This window comes from Centroberyx affinis, unplaced genomic scaffold (genome assembly GCF_046629955.1).
Source record: "Centroberyx affinis isolate AG114_WGS23_722 - 3 ecotype Tasmania unplaced genomic scaffold, CSIRO-AGI_Caff_v1 ptg003493l_1, whole genome shotgun sequence".
Lineage (NCBI taxonomy): Eukaryota > Metazoa > Chordata > Actinopteri > Beryciformes > Berycidae > Centroberyx > Centroberyx affinis.
Genome location: NW_027281448.1, coordinates 57,605 through 80,612, shown reverse-complemented (window position 1 = coordinate 80,612; position 23,008 = coordinate 57,605). Strand labels below are relative to the sequence as shown.

General features: G+C 44.5%; 2 protein-coding genes across 3 annotated transcripts; one reads left to right on the top strand and one right to left on the bottom strand.

Annotated features, from left to right (window-relative positions):
- slc35a5 (solute carrier family 35 member A5) lies at positions 1-6,789 on the top strand. Of its 2 annotated transcripts, none has more exons than XM_071539722.1 (10): positions 1-81; positions 1,803-1,972; positions 2,193-2,291; positions 2,382-2,515; positions 2,984-3,051; positions 3,336-3,524; positions 4,259-4,459; positions 4,565-4,692; positions 4,948-5,216; positions 5,933-6,789. In XM_071539722.1, the coding sequence occupies exons 2-10, from the start codon at positions 1,846-1,848 to the stop codon at positions 5,999-6,001; spliced, it is 1,284 nt and encodes a 427-aa protein (XP_071395823.1). In that variant the 5' UTR covers positions 1-81; positions 1,803-1,845; the 3' UTR covers positions 6,002-6,789. The 2 variants fall into 2 exon arrangements, with proteins under 2 accessions (XP_071395823.1, XP_071395824.1); XM_071539723.1 differs by having other exon boundaries at positions 43-81; positions 1,806-1,972.
- Positions 6,790-7,280: 491 nt separating this feature from the next.
- ccdc80 (coiled-coil domain containing 80) lies at positions 7,281-22,456 on the bottom strand. Its single transcript, XM_071539721.1, has 10 exons — positions 20,841-22,456; positions 20,249-20,446; positions 19,140-19,723; positions 17,838-18,185; positions 16,625-16,781; positions 13,229-13,365; positions 12,079-12,230; positions 11,279-11,382; positions 8,921-9,004; positions 7,281-8,231 (listed from the first exon to the last, which is right to left on the bottom strand). The coding sequence occupies exons 1-10, from the start codon at positions 21,532-21,534 to the stop codon at positions 7,909-7,911; spliced, it is 2,781 nt and encodes a 926-aa protein (XP_071395822.1). The 5' UTR covers positions 21,535-22,456; the 3' UTR covers positions 7,281-7,908.
- Between the last annotated feature and the right edge of the window lie 552 nt (positions 22,457-23,008).

Below are 23,008 nucleotides of genomic sequence, written 5' to 3'. Positions count from 1 at the left end.
GATTCCGATTGCTCAGGAAGCACCAAGCATCGACGCTGCGTTGTAGATTCAGCGATGTCCCGGAAAAAAGCGGAATAAAACGTAAGCTTAATTCATAAACTTTATGTACATCTTATTGGGGACACCGTAAGAGGATATGTGGCTGAATATCCACGTGTTGTTTGGACATGTTCAGACAGAGACGGGTGTTGGCAGTGTTGTTTACATCCTGAAAACATTGTGACACTTGTGATGCAAATGAATTTAGCTCCAAGCTAGCACACACTGTAATAGGTGATTTAAAAGTTCGCTAGGTTACATGTCGTTACACTGTATTGGTCCGGTTGGTTTCACATTGGCTGCTTATTTGGTATTAGCGTCATATTACATGTAAAAATCGCTGTACGGTTTATTTCCTGCTATTTCGCCATTCTGTGTGACATTTTGCACCTGCTGATTTCCATTCAAGTTTCAACGTTACACCTCAGACGTCTACTATTTAATAACTTTTTTTATGTTACAGAGTATGTATTTACATGCGCCACTAGATGCTTTAGGACGGTTTAGCTTAATTCCTACAAGTTACTGCAAAATCCTTTGCAGTCTAACTGATGTCCAGCAAGGAACACTGTAGTTATGACTTGTGCACTGACTTAGTAGAATTGGATAATATAAACATATTGCAAGTGCATGAAAATACCCTTAGGCGAAATCATCCTTGTTATCTTGTCAGCAAAGGCACCCTGAGCACAGAAGACCTGTGTTGTCTTGGTAAACAGAAACAACCTCGGCTAATGAGATAACTGCCTCTCTTCTGCTTAACTGTGGACTACAGCGCTCTGTGTTTGAGTCTGGTCTGTGCCACTGTCTTCGGCTCTCACATGCATCTGATCAACTGAAAGACCTCAGAGAAGACAGACCAGGGCAGGACAACAGTGGCTAGGTTGTTGTTCACCATCTTGATGTCAAACCAGGACAGGGAGAAGAGCTAATATAGAATTTTGTTATCTAGTTTGTGATGGATGGAGCAGAGATGGTAAAAATGTTTGTGCGGGTTAAATGTGCCATGTTGATTCCATGTTTGGATCCTTTTTATGGTCAAGAACAGTTAAGCAAGGTTACGTAGAATGAGCTGTTAATGTGCTGTGTTCAGATCATATGGGAATAAATGGGCATAAATCAGAATTACTTGTTTGAACTTGTTTGAAGCCACCAAACCCCCATGACTGAAGATTTCTATAGACATTGGCTGCTCCTGATCAGCTTCCTTACAGACATTCACTGTGAATTTCCCCCCAAAATTCAGTCATAAAATGTCCATCAAATTTTTCCAAACAGAGCATGGAGCATAATCCTACTGTTTTGTAGCCAAATGATTGCACTGTGGATTCAAAAGTCCAATATTTACCTCATTATCTATTGAGCTGCGGTGGCTAACTTTCTGTGTGTTTGGTGGTCCTATGAACTTCACTGGATGTTAGACATTTAATTTTAGGGTGCACTATTCCTTTAATGGATACATTTGAGTTCATTGTTTTACAGGATAGCATTGCGATGTCAGACACAAATGAAAAATCCAGAAAGTTGTCATTCATGTAGTGATCACAAATTGACTTATTTTATGAAAATCTTTCACTGTGTTTGTTTTTATCTAAATTAATCTAGTATTGCCTAGACTTTCCTTGTTGGTGACATAAGAACTCAGGATGTGGAAATTGACATGACATGAAAGCTGCAGTAGTTCAGTTGCAGGGTGTTACCTCTTTTCTGTTCCCTCTTGTTTTAACAGACTGTGTGTGTTTGTGTGTTTTCGGTTGATCCAGCAGGTTTTAATGTGAGAGGATCCGTCCAGCCCCGGCCCCAGCCATGGTGTGCTGCCATCCCTGCCCCAGGCTGTGCTCCCGCTCATCGGCCTACACTCTGGCCCTGGGCCTGGGCTTCGTCACCCTGGGGACCAGCCGCATCCTGCTGCTCAAATTCTCCGCCAATGCCGGTGACTGACAGCTACACAGATATTCTGTTTCCCAGAGAGACATAGCCTTAGACAGCTTAAGCAGTATACATTTTTGGTGTTTTTGGTCTCCTTTTTCAGCAACTTCTCCAAGTCTTCTCTCACCACGAGTGTTATGAATCGGTTCCAGTTTTTTCTGTGTATTCCGCCCAAGCGTTAGCGTCTTGCTGACTGTGTTTCTTTGTTCCTGATTTATTTGCAGAGAACAAGTATGACTTCCTCCCTGCGTCTGTCAATCTACTGGCTGAGGCGCTCAAGCTGCTCTTCTGTCTGGTCATGTCACTCAGGGTCATAGTCCGAGGTAAGCGCCATTGATTGAAGATGCAGCTGTCTCGGTGTGTGTGATGAAACAGTGTGTTTATTCACTCTTTGTTATTGCTTGTTTTTCCAGAGGGCCGTTCACGCAGAGAGCTGGGTTGTTCCTCTAGTCCTTCCTTCCTCAGTTTCCTCAAGTGGTCTGTCCCTGCTTTCCTCTACTTCCTGGACAACCTCATCATCTTCTATGTTATGACCTACCTGCAGCCTGTGAGCTTCTCTCTCTACTACCGCAATTGGCTCAATACCTGCCCATAGTTTATACCTGTATCCGTAGGATTTCCCTCTATTAAACTCTTACCCATACATATTTTTTCTCACCACCGGAATGAAATATTTTGTATCTTAATGTTGCATTTGGGCTTCTGTGGGAGTTCTTATCACATCTGTTGTTACCGAATTGCTTCAAACTGGCTTATTTCTGCGCATAAAGCTTGTTGCAAATGCATGTTTCACCATGCAAAACCCACCCGACTGGTAACTTTAGCACATTGCCCTCTTTGAAAGCCAGGGAAAACCCTGTACTGTGATGTAAATAGACGTGATCTTCCTGTAGCAGACTTTTAGAAAAAGTGTTTCCCTTTGTATGTACGACTTAGGGGTTTGATACAGTTGTTAAGTGCTGCTATCACTCTGTTGTGTTATCTCTAAGCCCTCCCTCCTCCCTCTCCTCCCCAGGCCATGGCAGTGTTGTTCTCCAACTTTGTCATCCTGACCACAGCTATACTCTTCAGAATTGTTCTTAAGTAAGTGACTCAATCAGCAGTAATGTTATGTTCTTTTTGAGATTGTACACTATAGTCTGTATGTTTTTGTGACTGTGAATGTGTCTGATTGTAGATAACACGGGTGATGACTGCACAAATCAGACACCCCCCCCATTTGCTATGCTGCTGCAAATCCATAGCTAGTCACTTCTTGTTTAGCTTGTTTAGAGGAGACATTTTCCTTTTTAACAGGGTTTATGTCAACTGTCTTTCCTTCATCCTGGGATAAAGCTTTCATCTGTGTTTCTCCTCTCCTCCTCCAGGAGGCGCCTGTCCTGGGTCCAGTGGGCAGCGCTGTTTATCCTGTTCCTGTCCATCGTTTCCCTGACAACGGGCTCAGGGAGCAGCCAGCAGTCTATAGCTATGCCAGGTCTCCACTCCAGCGCCCTCTCTGCCCCCTCCAACTCCTGCCTGCTCTACACACAGCTGCTGGAGCAGATGAGGAACAGCAGGTAACGTGATCAGAATGCAGGAATATGTAAATGGGTGATGAACGGGATTCCTGAACGACTTGCGGTTTTTACTACCCCAAAATGACCATAATGTATCTACAGGGGGTTGATAGAGTTGTGGATCAATACCTCAGGGTTACCACAGGCCTTGAAAATCCTTGAAAGTTTGTGGATTTGAGAAAAATGAAATAAGTCCTTGAAAGATTTTGAAAACGAATGGATGGCCTTGAAAGTACTTAATTTTTATTAAAATGTAGCACCCAAATTCATCAATATGCCTCAGCTATCTAGACCCCTCTCATGAACACCTCCTGAGGAGATTTGCGTTGATATAGCCGCAGACACTAAAACATGTCATTTACCCCCAAACGTATCAATTCCTTGAACTTCACCCAACAAGACCTTGAAAGTCAGTGAAAAGTCCTTGAATTTGATGTCCAAGTGTCCAAGGGAACCCTGATACCAGTAACTCCATAACTCGATAGCAAATGCAATTTTATTGTTTGTGTCAATTACAGACATCGTAGCTTAAGGGGACATGGGAAGTCAGGACTCTGCCAGAGACTTGTGTAGGAGGAGACATTCTGCCGATGTTGTTGCAATTCCTACTGGTCGCTGATAAAAATCATAGATTTCTTAATACCCCCTTAAGGACAACTATTCATTTATTGTCGGTCAGTTAGACTCATTTACTCTCTGTTATTCTTCCTCCCCCTGTGTCCTCGCCCCCCCAGTGCCAGTGAATCGTGGGTGTCCTCCCTGCCAGGACAGGCCTGGAGGGACAAACTAGTGGGGAAGCTTCGCTCTCTGGGTGTGGGTCACATCCTGCTCCTCCTCCAGTGCTTCATCTCGGCCATGGCCAACATCTACAATGAGAAGATCCTCAAAGAAGGAGACCAGCTGACTGAGAGCATCTTCATCCAGAACAGCAAACTGTAAGAGGCTCCATGGAAACACAGCAACAGCTAGCAATAGTGGCGGTAGATGATAATAGATAATGGTAGAAGATAATCTTAATCCGTGCCTGTGTGGTGTTGCAGGTATGCCTTTGGTGTGGTGTTTAATGGTCTGACCCTGGGGCTGGGCAGGGAGGCACGTGGCCTCACCCTGCACTGTGGTCTCCTCCATGGGCACAACATCTACTCCCTGGGCCTGGTGCTGGTCACTGGTGAGTAACAATGTAAAACATGCTTTAGTCTCAGAATAAGAACTGTACAGTCATTAAAATCCATCAATAATATTCTATAAAAGTAAATTTCATATGCTAACACACCCTAGAGATGAGGTTTACCAAATTGCCTTGTCTTTATGTTGTGCATTTGAAAAATTGACCATACAGGTTAAAGTATTTTCTGATTGAAACCACACTAATGAAATCCAACATAAAGAAAGATAAACCCTTTGTCTTCCGTCTTCCGCTCAGCTGCCCTGGGTCTATCCGTGGCCTTCATCTTGAAGTTCAGAGACAACATGTTCCACGTGCTGACGGGCCAGATCACCACCGTTCTGGTCACCACCCTCTCCCTCTTCCTGTTCGACTTCCGCCCTTCGCTGGACTTTTTCCTCCAGGCCCCCGTGGTCCTGCTGGCCATCTTTGTCTACAACGCCAGCCGGCCCAAGGACCCGGAATACAGCCTGCAGCAGGAGAAGCTGCGGGTCATCAACGGAGAGGTGTTCGAGAGGTCCAGAGGGGTAAGGAGCACAGCGATGGAGCTCTTTGTATGCAAAAACCGCAAATCTATGCTAGTCACGCACACAGGCCCACACACACCTTTTTTTATCAAACAGCATCACACACTTTTCAGAGTGTAAAACATCCCCATCCCCCCACACACATAGACCTAGCTCTGTGTAGGAAACCTGGCTCTCATTTCTGTGTAATGTGATTTATTCTGTGCGGAAGGAAACCTGATTCCCTGCAATGAAAACAGCAGTCAGACTCGTACTGCTGCCTCACCTCACATAACTTCATTAGGTCAATGCAGTCTATTAGGTTTTGGAAGAGGAGGTTATCAGACGGAGCAGGTTTCTATCGGGGCTTTGTGAGGACACTGTCCTGGAGTCAGCAGTGCTTTGTGGTAGTTTCATGACCAGCATAGGATCTGTGTGAAATACTCAGCAATATTGAGATGTGTTTTGTTTCATTCTTTGGTAGAACACTGACAAAAGCATGTAGCTGTTTAGCAGCTGTAACTCTAATATGCAAGGTATTTCCCCTCTGTGATTTAAGGCAGTAAATCCTCCACTGTCTGAAGACAATTTAGTATCATATACACCAGCTTCCCAACAGCTTGCTGCCAGAAACACCATGATTTTTCCAGGTTTATCCGCTGTATTCGTCCACCATTGAATCAATAAAGTATTTGTGCATTCATTCTGATACGTTCTTAATGTGCTTTGTGTTGTAGGATGGCGAGGAGTTGGAGAGACTGACAAAGCCCAACACAGACAGTGAATCAGAGGAGGAATCTTTCTAGTATTGCATTATGCGATGACTATAAGTCAACATGTGAATAAAAGGATTTTGGTGTCCTGTGACCGCACAATGGACATGTATTCCCCTGGACACTGCATTGTTACTTAGACTATTTCTTGGTCTATCATAGCATTTATCTGAATGGCTGGCTGGTTGAATACAGTGATTGACAATGTTGTGATTGTGTGATGAGCTCTGTTGGACATGTAATTCCGCTGTCTTTGTGGCAGCAATAAGGCTATTGTACATAATTTTGAAATGTGCCTGTCTGTCTGTGTATGCGTGCTGTAACGTATCTCTTAATGCAGTGAAAGAAACATCAAGAGTACAGTACATCAGTGTATGTGCTGGGAAATAATTGCATTACTGTGATTGGCATTTGAGAGATTGGAGCTTAAAGGTTTCTATTATTGACTGTTTGTTTTCTGAATGATTGAGTTTTGATAACATTGTGAGGAGCAGCAATTATTGTGGTGCAGCTATTTGATTGTTTGAAGGGGAATGGAATAATGTTTAATAACTGTATTACCTTGTCTTATACCTGGACCATCAGTATGGAAGTAATGGAGAACTGAAGTGTCAGTTCATGAAAGCACAACACACTGGGTCTTGGTTCACTTTCTCAGCCTTGAACTCATTTCCCTCTGCTCAGATGGAGGAATCTGTTGTACTGCACAACTGTGAAATTTCAATTTATCTTATACCATTAGCATGTTATTTGTGCCATAAAACATTAACTTGTATGAATGAAAATTACCTTCTGGAATAAATACTGCCAACATATCCCCATTGAATGTTTGATTATTGGTTAGATGGATTGTTATAACATAGATAACTTGCTTTGATTTTATGTACCTAAAAAAAAAAAAGGGAGAACAATGGTAGAAGATGGAGAGAAGATGGACAGAGGAGGTAGGAGAAGGAAAAAGAATGGGAGGTGGGAGGAAAGTAAAGATAGGAGGATACACACACACACCCTGTCACCTAAGAAATCAATATTAGTATTCCACAGTTATTTAAAAGCTATCTTCTACATTACTTTTAATTTGAGAAAACATTCATTACTAAATGGTCAATAAAATGTACTGTCAAGTATGATTAGTCTTTCCCTGTTGTGAACTTAATTTTAAGGTGCATCCCATCCAGTAATGTTATCAAGCCACTAGGAGGCGATGTTGCTCAGAAGATGCTTGCAGTGGGCAAAGTGTAAACCAAAAATCTTTACTGTAAACATTGATATTCTGTGGACACTGAAACCAACTCAGAGACCATTGTTGGTAGTAAACAAATGTTTATTTGTCATATAGCACAATAGAGTATAAATAAGAACATCGTATAGTAACAGGAACTTTACAATAATAATGTGGCAGCTTCCTTCCATAAAGTAATGGGTAACTGTACCTCAAATGCAACAGATGTCCAATAAATACATATATGTCTTATTTTAGCCCATTATCTACAAAATAAAGGTCTGTGCTAATATGAAAATGTAAATTTGGCCTGGAAGGCAAGTGAAGGAGACAGATAATGTAACGTGCAAAACATTCTTTGTTTGAAGTTTGAAATGTAAAAAAGTACAGAAGAGATCCCTGAACCTCCAGGCTCAGCTAAACTTCTTTGACTAACCAGTTCTGATTAAAGGTCCTTGTCTTTTACCATTACCTGCCAGCACACGCTATATATCAAAGACCCAGATAGGTGGAAGCGACAGGATTGAGGCTTTCCACTAAGTGCTACAAAACTTTCAAGGACTTCACTCCAACTGAGCCGACTGCCTGGTGGAGGATGGGTAGGAAAGAGGAAAAGGTTAAAGGTCAAATGAACCAGGGCCAATAGCACCAAACACCAACCGGAAGTCAGGGATGAGTTAGGTTACACACCCTTGGTTAGCACACACGCACACACCTGTTAGTAACCGTAACCCTGGTGATAGCCGTCCTGGTAGCCATGTTCGTAGCCATGCTGGTGGTAGCCGTAGCCGCCGTACTCGTCCTCTGGGCAGCGCATGCCCAGTGACTGCTGGATGGCCATCTCCTGTCTGCGTAGCTGCATAGAGTCCACCAGGTCATAGATGATGGCCATGGACCACATGGGCGAGGGGTACCAGGACTTCACGTTGCCATCCTTCCCTACCAGCAGCATGGAGAAGTATTCTGGACTGATCTGGAAGTAGTTCCTGATGTCCTTCACCAGGGTGCCGGACAGCCCCTCACGCTCCACCGTGGCAGTCCCTGGATGAGGCAGAGATCAAGGTTGGTAGAGAGGTCTTAATTTGAAACAGCAAGAAGCGCACAGCTTTGTTTTTTTCTGTATTATCTGACCATTTTCCCCCATTCAGTACCGCTAAAGCCTGGCAGTCGACCTAGTTTCTACCGTCTTGCATAAGCCTGACTCCCCCTTCTTGTTTCCCAGTAAAGCTAACGCCCCTCTTGGTAAAGAGTTCTCCTGAGAGCAATGAGGTGTAATATCTACCAGCTCATGTGAAATGAAAGGAATAACTGTCATATTTTCATTCTGCCTCCCCAACCACAGCAGTAGCATGCATGCTTATGCAGCTGTGGGGCTATATGGAGATTGTCGGTCTGTGTTGCTAACGTATCTTTGATGTTGGTCCCTAACATGGTCAAACATTTAGTTCTTCAGGGACTTCTTCAGGGATCATACTGATGAAGTGTAAACACTGGGCTGGGCAGGGGGATTTTGTATGGGTTGGGATGCTGGTTTTGAATGAGGAGGGTAGATTTGGCTTGTAGCTGAACGAGAGAAAGCTATTTGAAGGTAAAACAGTGGGCAGAATGTCAGTCTGTTAACATACCTTTAATGCTTAAAAAGAGGTACTGTGTGCTTGTGTGTGTGCTTGCTATAGCCACATCCAATCTACAGTAACATGCATACTTGTATTCAGTTTAAATGTTCTTACCATTGATTGGGTAGAGCTCCAAGACTCCGCCCATATCCGGTTGCTCTGTGCCGGCCAGCTTCAGAATGGAAATGTGCCTCAGACCTGTAACACCATGACAAGCAAATGAAAATCAAATATCTTAGAAAGATAACAGCAAAAGTAAGGCTTCAAACAAGAATACAGGCGGTATCTACAATATGCTGACCACCTGTTTCTTATCCATCAATCCTTCTGCTTATCCAAGCTGATTTCAATGTGGCTGTTTATTATTGGAACTGTCCTAGCACTGGTTTCTAGGTAATGGAAGGAGAATGTGGTGGTCTGGCGAGCGCGGCCAAAAAGCTGTTTCCTCTGAAGAGTGAAAGCCCACAACAACCACATGAGAACACTGGCTTTACTAGGTGAGAGCCAAGTGCTGAATACCAGGATCAAACCTCCCAGGCCCTTAGCCCAGTCAGCAGGACAGGCCTTTGTCTGGGACAGAGAGGGAGGGAACAGCCCTGGGTGCTGGCCCAGCCAAGAGCAACACATGAGGGGAAACAGTCCACACAGCCCCTGGTCTGGGCCTGCTGATAAGCAAGACTAGTTTTCCCCCCCCCAATCTCCTAATGCTGCTACTAATGAGCTCAAACGCATGGAAAAACAGCAAACAGACACACAGAGTGCCGATCCAGACTGACATCACATTCACATTTTAGCATTTAGCTGGCAGTCTTATCCAGAGTGACTCAGTGAGTGCAGCAGTAGAATAAGATGGCATTCCTCAATGGTCAATATTGCAAGAATCCAATGGAAAATCATAGATGTAACAAATATTTCTGTATTCCTAACATGTATGATAGAGAAGTGATAGGTAGAGAAATGCCAGGGAGAAATGTTAGACATTTTTATTCATATAAACAAGACTGGAGCATGAGGTGCAAGTAGAGGAGCGACTACAGGTGACAGCATTTATTGGGCTTTGCTGAGAAATGGAGTTCACTCTAGGCTATTTTAAGTTTACATGTATCTTACATAAACCTGTCAGACAGGTCAAGTTGTTGAGATTTGCAAAGTTTAGATAAATGTCACTTTTTGCGATATGTGGGAATAATATTTGAGTCTAGCTGTGGAAAAGTTGACTAACTGGCAGGCTGAAGAGGCTATTGTCAGTGATGGAAAAGAGCTTGTTATCCGCAGACTGAGAAACACTGTGCCAGTTCTGTCATCTGGGATCCCTCTGCTCTGCGCGCTCACACACACACACACACACACACACGCATGCACACACACACACACACACACACACATGCATGCACGCACTCACACATACACTCGTAAATGCATTGTTCAGACACACACTCACACGTACGTAGACATGTGCATCATAGACATCCACGCGTACATGTACACTCTCTCTCACACACACACACATACACACACACGCACACACACTCACACGTATACTCATAAACGCATCATTCACACACACAATCACACATACGTAGACATGCACTCACACACACACACACACGCACGCACACAAACACATACACACACATACACGCAGCTTCTGAAAACATCTGGAGAATTGCAGTAAACAAAAACATTCCAAGTGATCAAGCTCTCCCTGAGGTGAATACATTAGCATATTAATAAGTGCTATGACTAATGCCTTGGCAGGCACCGAAAGGACACAGAGTCATGCTTGGGTAAACTCAAGGTCACCATGAAATATCAGCTGGCGAGCTGCAAAGCATACAGAGTTATCGGCAGAGAAATTTTGTTCAGTTCTGCATCTAGATGGATCTTGTGTAGGAGCATGCATGGATTAAGGTAATAATCCATGACATTTTCATATAAACAAATGTCCGTTCTGCTTCTTTCTATTGTCAATTGATATCACACAACAGTGATTCAACCTATATCCAGTTTATAAAAGCTTTTACATTTGCGGTTCTAAACACCCGGTATCAGGTTGGTCTTTCCTTTCTGAGGCGCAAAGGAAGTGATGCGTTTTATGTTTCCAGCGGCAGCAACAACAGCGGTTTGTTTGGAATAAACAGAAGAAGAACTGGGTGGTTAGCATGAGCAGCGACAGCCACCATGACTGAACAGAAAAAGAAAAGAAAACACAAACAGAAAATCCAAGGAAAAAGTACCGCCCACACTGTGTGATTGACCGGTGATCTCTGGCAAGCGCAGTGCAAAAACACCACAGCAAGGACCGCTTATCATCAAAGATGGCGCCAAAATGCCAAAATGAAAAAAATAAACAAGGATCTTGCGGATCACCACTTTAAAGAAACTCGCTTTCCTGACCTCAGGATAGAGTAATCCTGGCAGTGCGATTGGTTAATTTAAGAGAGCGACTGGACCGATTGGTTGATGACTCACCCAGGTTGCAGGCCTGGCTGGTCAGGGCGTGGAGCTGCTGCTGATAGGCCCACTCCTCGTCGCTGGGGGCGGAGATCACAAACAGACGACGTCTCCATCGGAACCTGCAATCACAGAAGATTTTAGACTGGATGTAAGTGGCACTGTGAGACAGCGGTGAAAGCTCCCTACCAAGACAACCAGTTTGCGCTCGGAGACCAATATATTCCCATCATATCGCTGCCAGTGGGTGACAACCCCGAATTATGGTCAAAAACCTGCCAGATCTCTGCACTGTCATCGAACTGGAATTCGGGTTTCCATGGAAACAAAGGACAGCCCGTCTGTTTTAAACATCTCAGGAAAATATGCGACTGCTATGAATCAACCCGGAGGAATGGCTAGGGTTTATGCTACTTTTAATATCCGTGCAACACACACACACATGCACATATGGGTGCACAGGCACACACACACACAGTCCTCCACTATCAGCCAAGTGGTGCTCACAAACGCTATAAATTGTGGTCCAGCTGATTAGTGTGAGCAGAGAAGCAGATGTTTGATGGGAGAGGAAACGTGCTGACGTGACCAGACCACCCATTAATTCTGACCTCTAACTCCTTGGCCAAACAATTATCCATTACATTATGCAGGGTTTCACACAAGATATAGCAGCACAGATGGATGTTTTCAATCTGAATCTGATTATGATAAACTGTCAAGAGGATTTTAAGAATCAAATTCAATGAAGGCAGATTTATGCGTCCCATTTCAGGCCGTCAGTGATAGTTTGGTATGCGTGCTAGAAGCCACACTACCTGGAGAGGAAGTTCTCCAGTGATCTGGGCTTGTCCTCCTTCTTACACACCACTCCGTCTCTCTTCTGCTGCTCCATCTCTCGGATGCGGGAGGAGAAGGTGTCGATGTAGTCAAACACAGCCTTCATGGCGATGGGAACCTCGTAGGATTGCTGGAGGAGAGAATGGGAACAAGAAACGGTCACACCAACGGTCACACCGAACGTTGATTTGAAGACGTGGTGAGGCCACGGAGTAAATTTAGCATGCTTGTGGAAGAAAATCTGGAAACAACAGAGAGAATAAGAAAATAGGCTGGGAATTTTGATTGCTTGAAACGATTGTGAAACTGTTGAACATTGTTTCTAGATGTGGTGCGGTTTCTGCCGCATCCCAAGCATTCTTGATAATAACTTCTGGGAAGCAGCGAGAGGCATTCGTTTAAACATAACTCAGTATCCCATTTAATTTGCCAAATGGTAGAAAATCACAGCATGAAAAGATTCTTCAAGAAAATTGAAAATACCACAGCCACCCACACACACATTCACACACACACACTTTCCTGAGGATGTGCTGAATCTGCTGCAAAGTCCGTTCTAACTTTTTCACACCTCTCTCCACTGCTCTCTCTCTCTTCTCTCTCTCTCATACCCACACCCAGTGCCCTGCACTTTAATAGACTTCCCTGTCTCTGCGTCTGTCAGCAGAGGGGCGAACACTGGCGTCTTTGTTGAATCTGTCTGAAAACAGCCTGGTGATTTACCCTGGCACGTACACACACACACACATGCACACACAGCTGTCGGGCAAACGTCATGTTGCGTGAATTAAAACAGTGTTTGGTCGAGGCAGGATGTTGGCACACAGGACAGGTCAGTGAACACGGCAGAGAGCCCACCTTCAAAGAGGCAGAGAGAAGGGGGGAAGAAAGGAGCGAGACCAAAGCGATGGGCGGATGGGTAGTCTACCTGGTGATGGAGAGGGAATTAGAGAGAGTGTGTAAAGAAAAGCACAGGTAAAGACCCACTGGGGTTATAACATGTCCAGGAAGCTACACAACCCAAGATACTACCAAAGTTCAGCATCACTTTAAAGGAACCAACATGATTAAAACCATTTTCAGATTGCTTGCTTACAGAGTTCTCTCTCATAGAGACTGAGTCCCTACCTTGACTCTCATGTCGGTGTCGGTGAGGATCATGTAGAATTCGTTGTGCGTCATGCTGAACTCTTTCCTCAGCTCCGTGATCAGGTCCTGGTTCACCAGGTCCTCCTGACGAAGACCCTTCATGGGCTTGTCATTCTCTGGAGAGAGGAAGAGATGTTGGTTATATATTGTGAGAGGGTATAGGTTTGTTTTTATTTAATACTTATTTGTCACAGGTAAATCGTAAAAAAAACAAATAGGCCTCCTGAAGTGATCAAGAGTGAAGGTCTGTGCTATAGATGCAGTAAGACCGGTGAAACTATGCATTCTCAAAAAAAAAACAACCTCAAATGCACACTCCAACATGCTCATGTAATGTAATGTGCATGCACTCTCACATGCACGCACATTCACACTTATGTGCACACACACACACACACACACACACACACACACACACACATACACACAGGTAACCAAAGGGGCAAGATGTTCAGATTTAAATGGTTTGTTTGAATTTCTCTCCATGAAATTCCAAGGATTTTTTCATCTGAGTTTTTGCTTTGACATTTTGTTCCCACAAATGAAAGTGAAAAATGTCAATCCGACAACACCTCTTCTTCTTCTTGAGATTGCAGGGTCAGTCGTAACATCTGACAAACAATGGCTCTTACGTAACCGTCTTTGTTTTGACAAGACGGCACATCAGACTCCATAATGGAAGACAATGTATGATTGTGATGTTTCAGTTTCCCATTGAATAAACTATGATAATATAAACACAACGCGAGTGCTCAGCTCCGAAACATTAAGAGCAAACTGTTTTCCACAGCCGGGTTCAAAACAACGTGCCTGTGAGACAAATCTCTCTGACAAGACTGTGAACTGAGCTCCGCAATGAAGAGCAGGAATGGAAACATGCAGAGTGAATCAGGGACACACTCGACGCCCACAAAGGCCAGCTTTTATTCACCGACTAAGATCTGGCAGGGTCTGATGGCTTAGAAATTTACTGTAGCTGGCATTTATACAGGCCAAAGCAAAAGCCTTTAATCACCACTCCCTCCATGCACGCGCGTACACACACACATACACACACACACCACAGAACAGTGTTTGCCGATGGTTGTCTCTCCCTCTTTGTGCTGTGCAATGTGTATGATCAATTATGTCAGGAAAGCCCCAGCACATGGTGGAGACAGCAGACACAGACTCAGACTGCACACACTGAGGCATAAAACAAACACACTCTCAACTATATATAATACATGTTGCTGACCAACCAAGTTAAAACTCATAGACTATGAGGTCATCCTAAACTCAACGGGAGGGGCAACACTGAAAGAACCAGTTGTTTGTATACACCCACCCACACACACACACACACACACACACACACACAGACAGACTGACTCTCCGGGCGGTAAGTGGAACAAAAATGTAACCAAATCCTACCATGGGCGACGCCAAATGAACCAGTTGTTTGTACACTTACACATACACACACACATACAAACACACACAAACACACACACACTGACCTGGCCGGTAAGTGGAACAAAAGTGTAACCGAGTCCTACCATGGGTGGGGGAGGGGGGAGGGGGGTGTGACCTCACCTCAGAACTCTTTCCAGCATTCCATCTGGATAGAACCCTGTTGTCATGTGGAGTGACAGACTAATAAAGTTTTACAAAGTGGGTTTGTAGATCCTGACATTAACACGCACTAACCGAGGCCTTGGGATGGAGACGGCTGTAAAATGTCTCAAAATACGGAGGCTCGCCAAGCACAAATGACAAGGCACATCTCATAAAAACAGCAGCGGTTTTGTTCCATCTGAACAAGTAGCTGTAAGCAGTTTAATAAAAGGGGGGCTTTCAAAAGCTTTCATAATTGCGTGATGACCTAATCATGTGTGTGTGTGTGTGTGTGGGTGGGTGGGATATATGTGGTGTGACAGAGACAGTGTGTGGGTGCGATGAACTAACTGTCTCCAGCTTACACATCAGCTCCAGAGGAGGCAGACTTACCCCCTTGCTTGGGATGTTCAACTAGGAAGGTATGCATTCTGGCACTAGTTACCCCCCATACACGTGTGCGTTTGTGTGAATCAGGACTGACCTCTGTCCTCTAAGAGCTACTGAACTCATCCGACTTCTCACAGGACCCCAGACACTCCACACACTCCTACCTTGCCACTAACTATAGCATATTGAAAGTGACACTATAAAAAGTATTGCTATCATGCGACCCGGACGCTGAAATTAGAGGCTCTCAGCTCCGCTTAAGGAAAGCTACACCTAACTACACTGTGAACACCACAGGATTACATGCACAATAAAGCACAGCGGCCAAGATCACGGGAGTCAGTAGTTAACACCGTCTAGTATCATCTGCACAGACTAGTACACAATGCCACGGCTTTGGCAGAGTCAGTATATATTCAGGATGCTATTGTCCCAGCAGAGATCACTGTTAAGGCATCTGGGCTGACATTATGCAAAGTGCAGGAATCTGGTATCCCACTGTTAAGGAGGGTGAAACAAGGACAGGACAGTCGACGTGGTATGAGACACCAACCGCAACTCAACTTCTTATTGTCAGCACTCAGATAAGGTTGTCCCTGAACTTCACTTGAACTTAGTCTGAATAGCAGCTGTAGTACTGTATGTATCAAGTAGTGCAAAGGGGGCATGTGAAAATTCCACTGCAGTGTAATTCTAGTGAAGTAGACTGCAAAAGGAGAATTATCTCCACAGTCAGATTTGTTTTACTTGCTTTCAGAAAGATAAAATGTTATGACTCAATACTGGATCATACAACTTCTTAAGATGGAAGTTTTTGCAGTGTAGGAGGATGGAAGAAACCTTGATACTGTGTGTTTCAGTATTTAGGAGGGAGTAGGGCAGAGTGCAGTAGATAAGAGGAGGAGTAGATTACAATAGACAGGCTATCTGCAGGTTTCAAATTTAAGACTTTACCAAATTTAAGACCTGTTTAATGCAACCTGGATTTCAATTCAAGACACATTTAAAAAAACAAAATAAAGAAAATGGCAAGCCAATTTCCTGTTGAACAAAGCTAATTAAAGTTCTGAAACTATCAGTGGGCAGCATAAGAAAAAAGGACACAGGAAATTAATGGTCAAGGGACAATGATTAGTGAAACATACAGGATGAAAAAAACATATTTTACATATTGTACTACTAACCCTGATCTGTGTAAATCTAGGAGTGGGCATTCAGCACATGGGAAAAAAATAAGTAGAAGTTGTATTTAAGACATTTTAATACTTTTTGAGGCCTTAAATTCAGATAATTTATTTTAAGAGTTTTTCAGACTTTTTAAGAATCTGTGGAAGAGTACAGGAGAGTAGAGTCCTTTGTTTCATTCCCTATCTTGTGGGAGCTACATACCCAGCTGGTAGTGGTCAATTTTCATGGTGGAGTTGGTGAGGGAGCCAAAGATGGTGATGATGGAGACTTTCCTGATGGCCATCTCACACACACTCTCCAGGTACTCATCCCTCTGCTGAACATACATACTGCTGTCCTCAGTGGGGGAGGTGATCAGCTGAAGGGAAGAAAGGAGTGAGAGAGAGAGGGAGAGAGAGAGAGAGAGACAGAGAGAGATAGAGAGAGAGACCACGGGAAGGCGTAGAAGTAGGTTAGATCGACACGAAACACACACACACACACACGCACACACACACACACATTGCTTATGTGTGCTGTGGAGGTGGTGTTTACATTAACCTGGAGGCAGAGGATGGGGGCCATGTTTTCCCACCCCGCCCTCAGCACTGCTGTGATAAGAATCTATACCGGCTGCAAAACACAGACATACAGTCTGTTAGCACAGTCAGACAGTGGGAGGAGGCCAGCGTGCCGCTCTGCATATTTTATGGCTATCCATATAACATGCCACTGAAGTGTGACTTTATAACTGTGACATTACTGTAAATTAAAGGGGCAATAAGTCCGATCTTTACTGTCTCGTAACACAAAATTACCATAATAAATCTGTGGGGGGTTGATAGTGTTGGTGAGCAGTACCAGCTATTACTTGGCTAGATGCTGAGATTTCTGGCTTGCAAACCCCCCTCTACTCCCTACAGTTTCAATTGCTCAATGATGGAGGCAAATGCTATGAGTGAGCAGCCAGTGTCGCAACACTAATTTCAGCTATGAAGGCTAAAAAAGCCTCGTTCTCAAGCCAAAAGAAAGCAAATTACAAAGCAGTTATATTCCAGTATTGAGCATGGTGATATATTACCTCTTCACCAGACGTTTCTGTTGGACCTCTGCTCTAATTAGCTTCAAGGGGACGGGAGGATGGGGCTGTGCCAGAGACTTGTATAGGAGGAGATACGTTCTATCAATGCTGTTACAATTACTACTAGTCACTCATGGAGATCGATAAATGTCATAGATTACTTAATGCTCCTTAAAAATGCTGCATGTACGTACTTAGTGGCGGGTTAATAAAGTAAGGTGATGCTATTTGAGACTTGTGAGCACACATGTTTCTCTCTGGCTGCAGTCCTAAATAAGAGATTTGCTATCAGAGAGAGAGCCAGGTTCGAGTAGTGGTGAGTTATGCGATGTGAGAGTTATGTCATGTTCTCACCAGCAGCCGCCTCCGGCTCTCAAAGTAGTCCAGGAAGGAGGCCAGAGTTCCCTTAGGAGGAGGCGTTGGCTTCTTCGTGGGCTTCTGGTACTCCTCTTTCTCGTGGTACTTCAACAGCTTCTTTCCGTTTTTCTTCCCACCGTTCTTGCCCTCCTTCCCCGCCTTTCCTCCTCTCCTCTCTGCCTTTTTGGCAGCCTTGTCATTCTTTTTCTTCTTCTTGTCGTGCTTATCGTGCTTGCCCCTGCCCCTCTTGGCGGGGCTGATTTCGGTGTAGGTTTCCGTCTCCTCGGGATCGCTGACCGTTGGCTTGCTGAGTTCATACTTATCTTCGTATTCATTACTCAGCACCTACACACAGGGAGAAAGGTCATTAACTGATTCAAAGTCGTAATCCACAACATTTTTATAAATACATTTCTATTTGCTCCTCTCTATCGCTGATTGATATAACACAATAGTGATTCAACCTATACTCAGTTCATGAAAGCTTTTACATTCGATGCGTTTCATGTTCTAAGCACCCGGTGTCTTGTAGGTCTTTCCCAGGAAAAATTCTCTGGCACACAGGACGTGATTTGTTTTGCGTTAGTGGAAGCAGTAACAGTGGTTTGTTTGTAATAAATAGAAGACAAACTGGGTAATTAGCATGATCAGCGATAGCCCCACAGAAAAATCGTTAGTGTTAATTTAAGTCTGAGAGTGTAAAGGTCAACACTATGCCACTGTTTAAATCCACCACAGATTAATAAGTAATACAGCAAGTAATTTAACACTTTTAGATTTTTGAATTTTTGACGTTTTGAACACCCACTCCAGAGCCATATCTGCTCTATGAGTAAACAATCAAAACTTGTCAACTCCAAATAATTGTCACTGAAAATTCAACACTCATTTAACGCTGGAAAATTTGCAGTGCCCTTACTGCACTATGGCTGAAGAGACAAAAAAAACAGCGGTACCTAAAGAAATTCAGAAAATGAGATGTCAAAGATTTCGCCAAAATAAAAGAAGAGGACCTGAAGGATTACAACTATGGCTTATTTTAAGTCATTTACAGTATAACATACATCTCCAACTCTAATTTAAATGCAGTTTTTAGTACTGAGGTTAAAACATAACCTTCTACCAGCCTAAAATCAAGATTCAGTACTTCAATATTGCTTTCAGTGAGTGCAAATAGATAATAACAGGCTATATGCACTAGCATAAACCGTAAGCATACCCCAAATGCTTTAAATTAAACCTTTCAACAGTGAAAAGATTACAAGAATTCAACACAGAAGCTAAAGCTCCCCAACTCACCTTCTCTCCTCCATTCTTCTTCTTGGCAGGCCTAGTCTTGGAGGGTTTATGCGTGGCGGGCACCAGGCCGGCCTGCTTGCGGCCGTGTGGGTCTCTGCCCTCCTTGTCAGTGCGGTTGTCTCCGGCCGGGGTGGTTTTAGGCGGGTACCTCTCCCTCTCTCTGCGGTTGTAGTAGTAGGGATCGGCCGTGGTCCTGGGGGCTGGGAGCCATTGGGCCGTGGTGTGGGCCCGGGTCGATCTCTGGGTGGCGGCGGTGGTGGTGGTGGTGGAGGTGACCGGTCGAGTGGTGGTGGGTCGCTTTGTGGTGGTGGTGGTGGTGGTTCTTCTGGTGGTGGTGGTAGGTCTGGTGGTAGTTGTCGTAGCTTTGGTCGTGGTCGTTGTTGCTCTAGTTGTGGTGGTGGTGGTGGTGGGTTTAGTTGTGGTAGTAGTAGTGGTGGTGGTGGTGGTGGTTGGCCGTGTTGTGGTGGTGGTGGTGGTTGTGGCAGCTGTGGTTGTTGTAGAAGCATGTGTGGGCCTCCTGATTGGTTTCCTTATGATCTCTTTCCGGTCTGGTTTTCTTTCTACTGGTGTGTCCACTGCACCACCTGAGAGAGAGAGAGAGAGAGGGAGAGAGAAAGAGAGAGAGAGAGAGAGAGAGAGTAAAGTAAGTAAAATGTTTCCTTCCTTAAGTAAACAGATTAATTACTCTAAAATGCTGCTATTTTGTGAGCAAATTTATTGAGATAGTGGATACTTCAATAATATTCCATGGTGAGTTTTATTTCCATGCCAACAAGCATTTTAGTATTAAATTTTCCAAACACTGAATATTTTGTTTCAGCAGAAAAAATGTGTCTTTATTATTTATTGGCTAGCTCTTTAGTAAACTGAATATTTTAGTTTAGTATTTAACTTTGCAAGTATGGGTTAGCTTAAGCTTAAATGGCTCCAGCTGCCTTCATAAAACTATTATCACTAAAATCCCACCACTGACTTTGCAAAGGCCTCAGAGCTGCTATTTAGAGTGAGATAACTTCTTACAGGACAATTAGGATCTCCAAAGAATGTGACATCCGATTTCCTCTGGGAAAGCTAGCAGGTCATTAGTATTCATCTTAGTCCCCTCTTACCTGTGACTGTGCCCTCCTCCACTTGGCCCTCCACACCGGCTCCTTTGCACTTCTGGACAAAGCCTTTCTGGCGGAGCTTCTCCAGCTTTCGCATGGGTGACTGGTCAATCACCTCGTACATGGCCTCCAGCCTCACAGGGTAGGGGTACCTCTCCTCCACCTGCAAGGTCTTCTTCAGCAGCACCATCCCAAACTTACCTGCAGGACACCACATCATAAAGTAGGAGTGGAAGATTAAATGATGTTCCAATTTCCATCTATTTCTTTTTTTTTTTTTTTAATCTTAATTTGTATCCAACTGGGTGAAAAGTTCAGTGTAAGGCAGAGTGGCTTATTGGTTAGAGAGACCGTCCCATAACTGCAAGGGAAAGGTTTCTGTTTGGTCTAAGCAACAGCTAATGTATCAGTCAACAGCAAAGTGCGCTTGAGCAAGGCAGTTAACCTTTACCTATTAGACAAATGTAGCCTAATACAGAGTGAAGACACGCACTGTTACCCCAAACGCAAACTCATAAACATGAACCTGTTTTTACAGCCTCAGTGATTAAAGTGTCATGACCTCTCGACCTCAGGAACTAAATTCGCTCATTACCTTTCTCCAGCTTGAGGAAGCTCATGAGTCTGGGGATGAGTGCCGTATCCAGCGGCTCCTCCATCACCTTGCCCTCCGTGGTGATCCTCCTCACCTTGCCCCCCATCTCCCCCTCCTGGTGGAACATGACAATCTGATGGACGTGCCGCTCGGCCAGCTCGCAGTACACGTCGGGTTTCAGAAGAGACATCATCAGCCGGTAGTAGCCGTCTGAATCGTGAGGCGCCGAGATCACCAGGACGCGGTTTTTCCCCGCGAAGCTCGCCAGCAGGTTTGGCGAGCCCGCGCTGCTGGGCATCCGGGCGATCCTGGCTCTCGCTCCGGGTGTGCCCTCATCTTGCAGCATGTCGGACTGGCGGGGCAAGCCACTCTGTCCGGCCACCCTCCTGCCTAGCAGTGGCCGGTGACCTACTCCTCTCTTGCCCTGCACAGCCCCTGTCCTCACAGGAGGTACGAAACTCTCGTCCGCCTGCACATCCTCCACTCGCTTGGGGCTGAGCACCGAGAGTGCCGACCCAGATCCAGGGCGCGTTCCGCCGATGACGCGCTCCCTGCCCGCTGCGCCCGCCTGGAGACGTCCCAGTCTTGTGCGTCGGCGTAACGGTATCCGTCTCAGGTGAGCCTGTTTGTCGGCCTCACCTGTCCAGGTTAGCAGGTATATCAGAGCTAAACTAAGTACAAAAGCCCACTGCATTCTGGCGAGATGTCAGATAAAGTAAACACTCAGTGTTGGAAAGATAAAGATCCAGTAGTGGACCCGGGATCCTGGTGCCTCTTTAGCGCATTTGGGGTTGTTACTGAATTAATTCCAGGTGATGAAATGCAGAGTGCAAGAGACGCGCAAAACACCAATGGTCTGTTTCAGAGCATGCCTTAGATTCTGTTGAGGAAATCCACTTCACTGTCTGTGAAATCCACTTCACTGTCTATGAATACAATGATAAGAGTTTATAGGCGAGTTCTGAAACAGTTATAGATCCAGAATTTCATGTCAGCAACACTTACGTTTTCAGATGTACTCCCAATGAGACTAGGGATATTTAAAGACCATTCCGTTATCCAAACATCCAAAACTTTGAAAAAAAAAATCATCAAAGGCTATTGGCAAAATGTTTTGAACCACGTCATATCTCCAAAATGTGCTCACGCTGATATTTATACTCTAATAATTTATTAATTTATCTAATTAATCCTCGGGCATTGTTTATTTCCAATAGACGATTTTCTGGAGGCAGGAATGAGGCACCTCTCCGACAAAATGCAAGAACTTCACGCAGGCTGGGTCCGGATTAAGCTGGAAACCTGCGCTGAGTGTCTGTGCAGGAAAACGCGCCTGTGCTCCTTCCCAGGCTCTCCCTGGCCAACCTGAGCTCTGGAGGCTTTCCCAGAAATGTCCACACAAACCTCAGCCTCCGGACTCTCCTGGCTCCGCGACGACAGGACCTGCCCCTGGACTGCCGGTTGCCAGTTCAGTCTGCAACACCCCCCCTTTCACTGGAAATGCCTTTGTGCAAAAATTGTGTATCCCCTTACTGGGAGGGGTTTCAAATTGTATTGAAGCAAAAGTCGACTAAAAGTTAATATAGACTACATTATATTTTATAATGAAGTGGAACATGCTGGCACCCCTGCTGGAGAGAGAGATCTGGGAAGAGGAATGACCATAGTGAGACTCAATGTCAAGTTCCTCCCATAAAGCCAATAGAGGAACGCCCCCCAAATCCCCTCCCTTTCCACCCTGATATCCTCCAAATAGGCCATGCTTTCCCATGCACCTAGTCCAAGAGGCAGTGCCATATTGTGGTGCATAGAAACTGTACAGCCAGGGGAACAGAGTGCTGGTGTATATTTTTAGACTGAGAGTTTGGCCATCCAGTAACGTTTCCCTAACTGTTTATAGTGAGTAAAAACACAAACTAAATGGAGGATGTCTTTACATGTTATATTGCCAACATAACATAATTGACTGTTTATGTACTTTTATGATGGCTCTTTTAGTCCACATCAAACTATTTCTATTTCCTCTGAAGAAAAGTAGCAATTCCCAGTTTGGCCCATTCTAATTAGGGCTTAAGTCAAGGGCTCCCAGCTGGTAAACCACAGACTAGATCTGAACCATGTCCACTCTCACTGCAGAGGCATCATACTGCATGCACTGCCACTCAGCA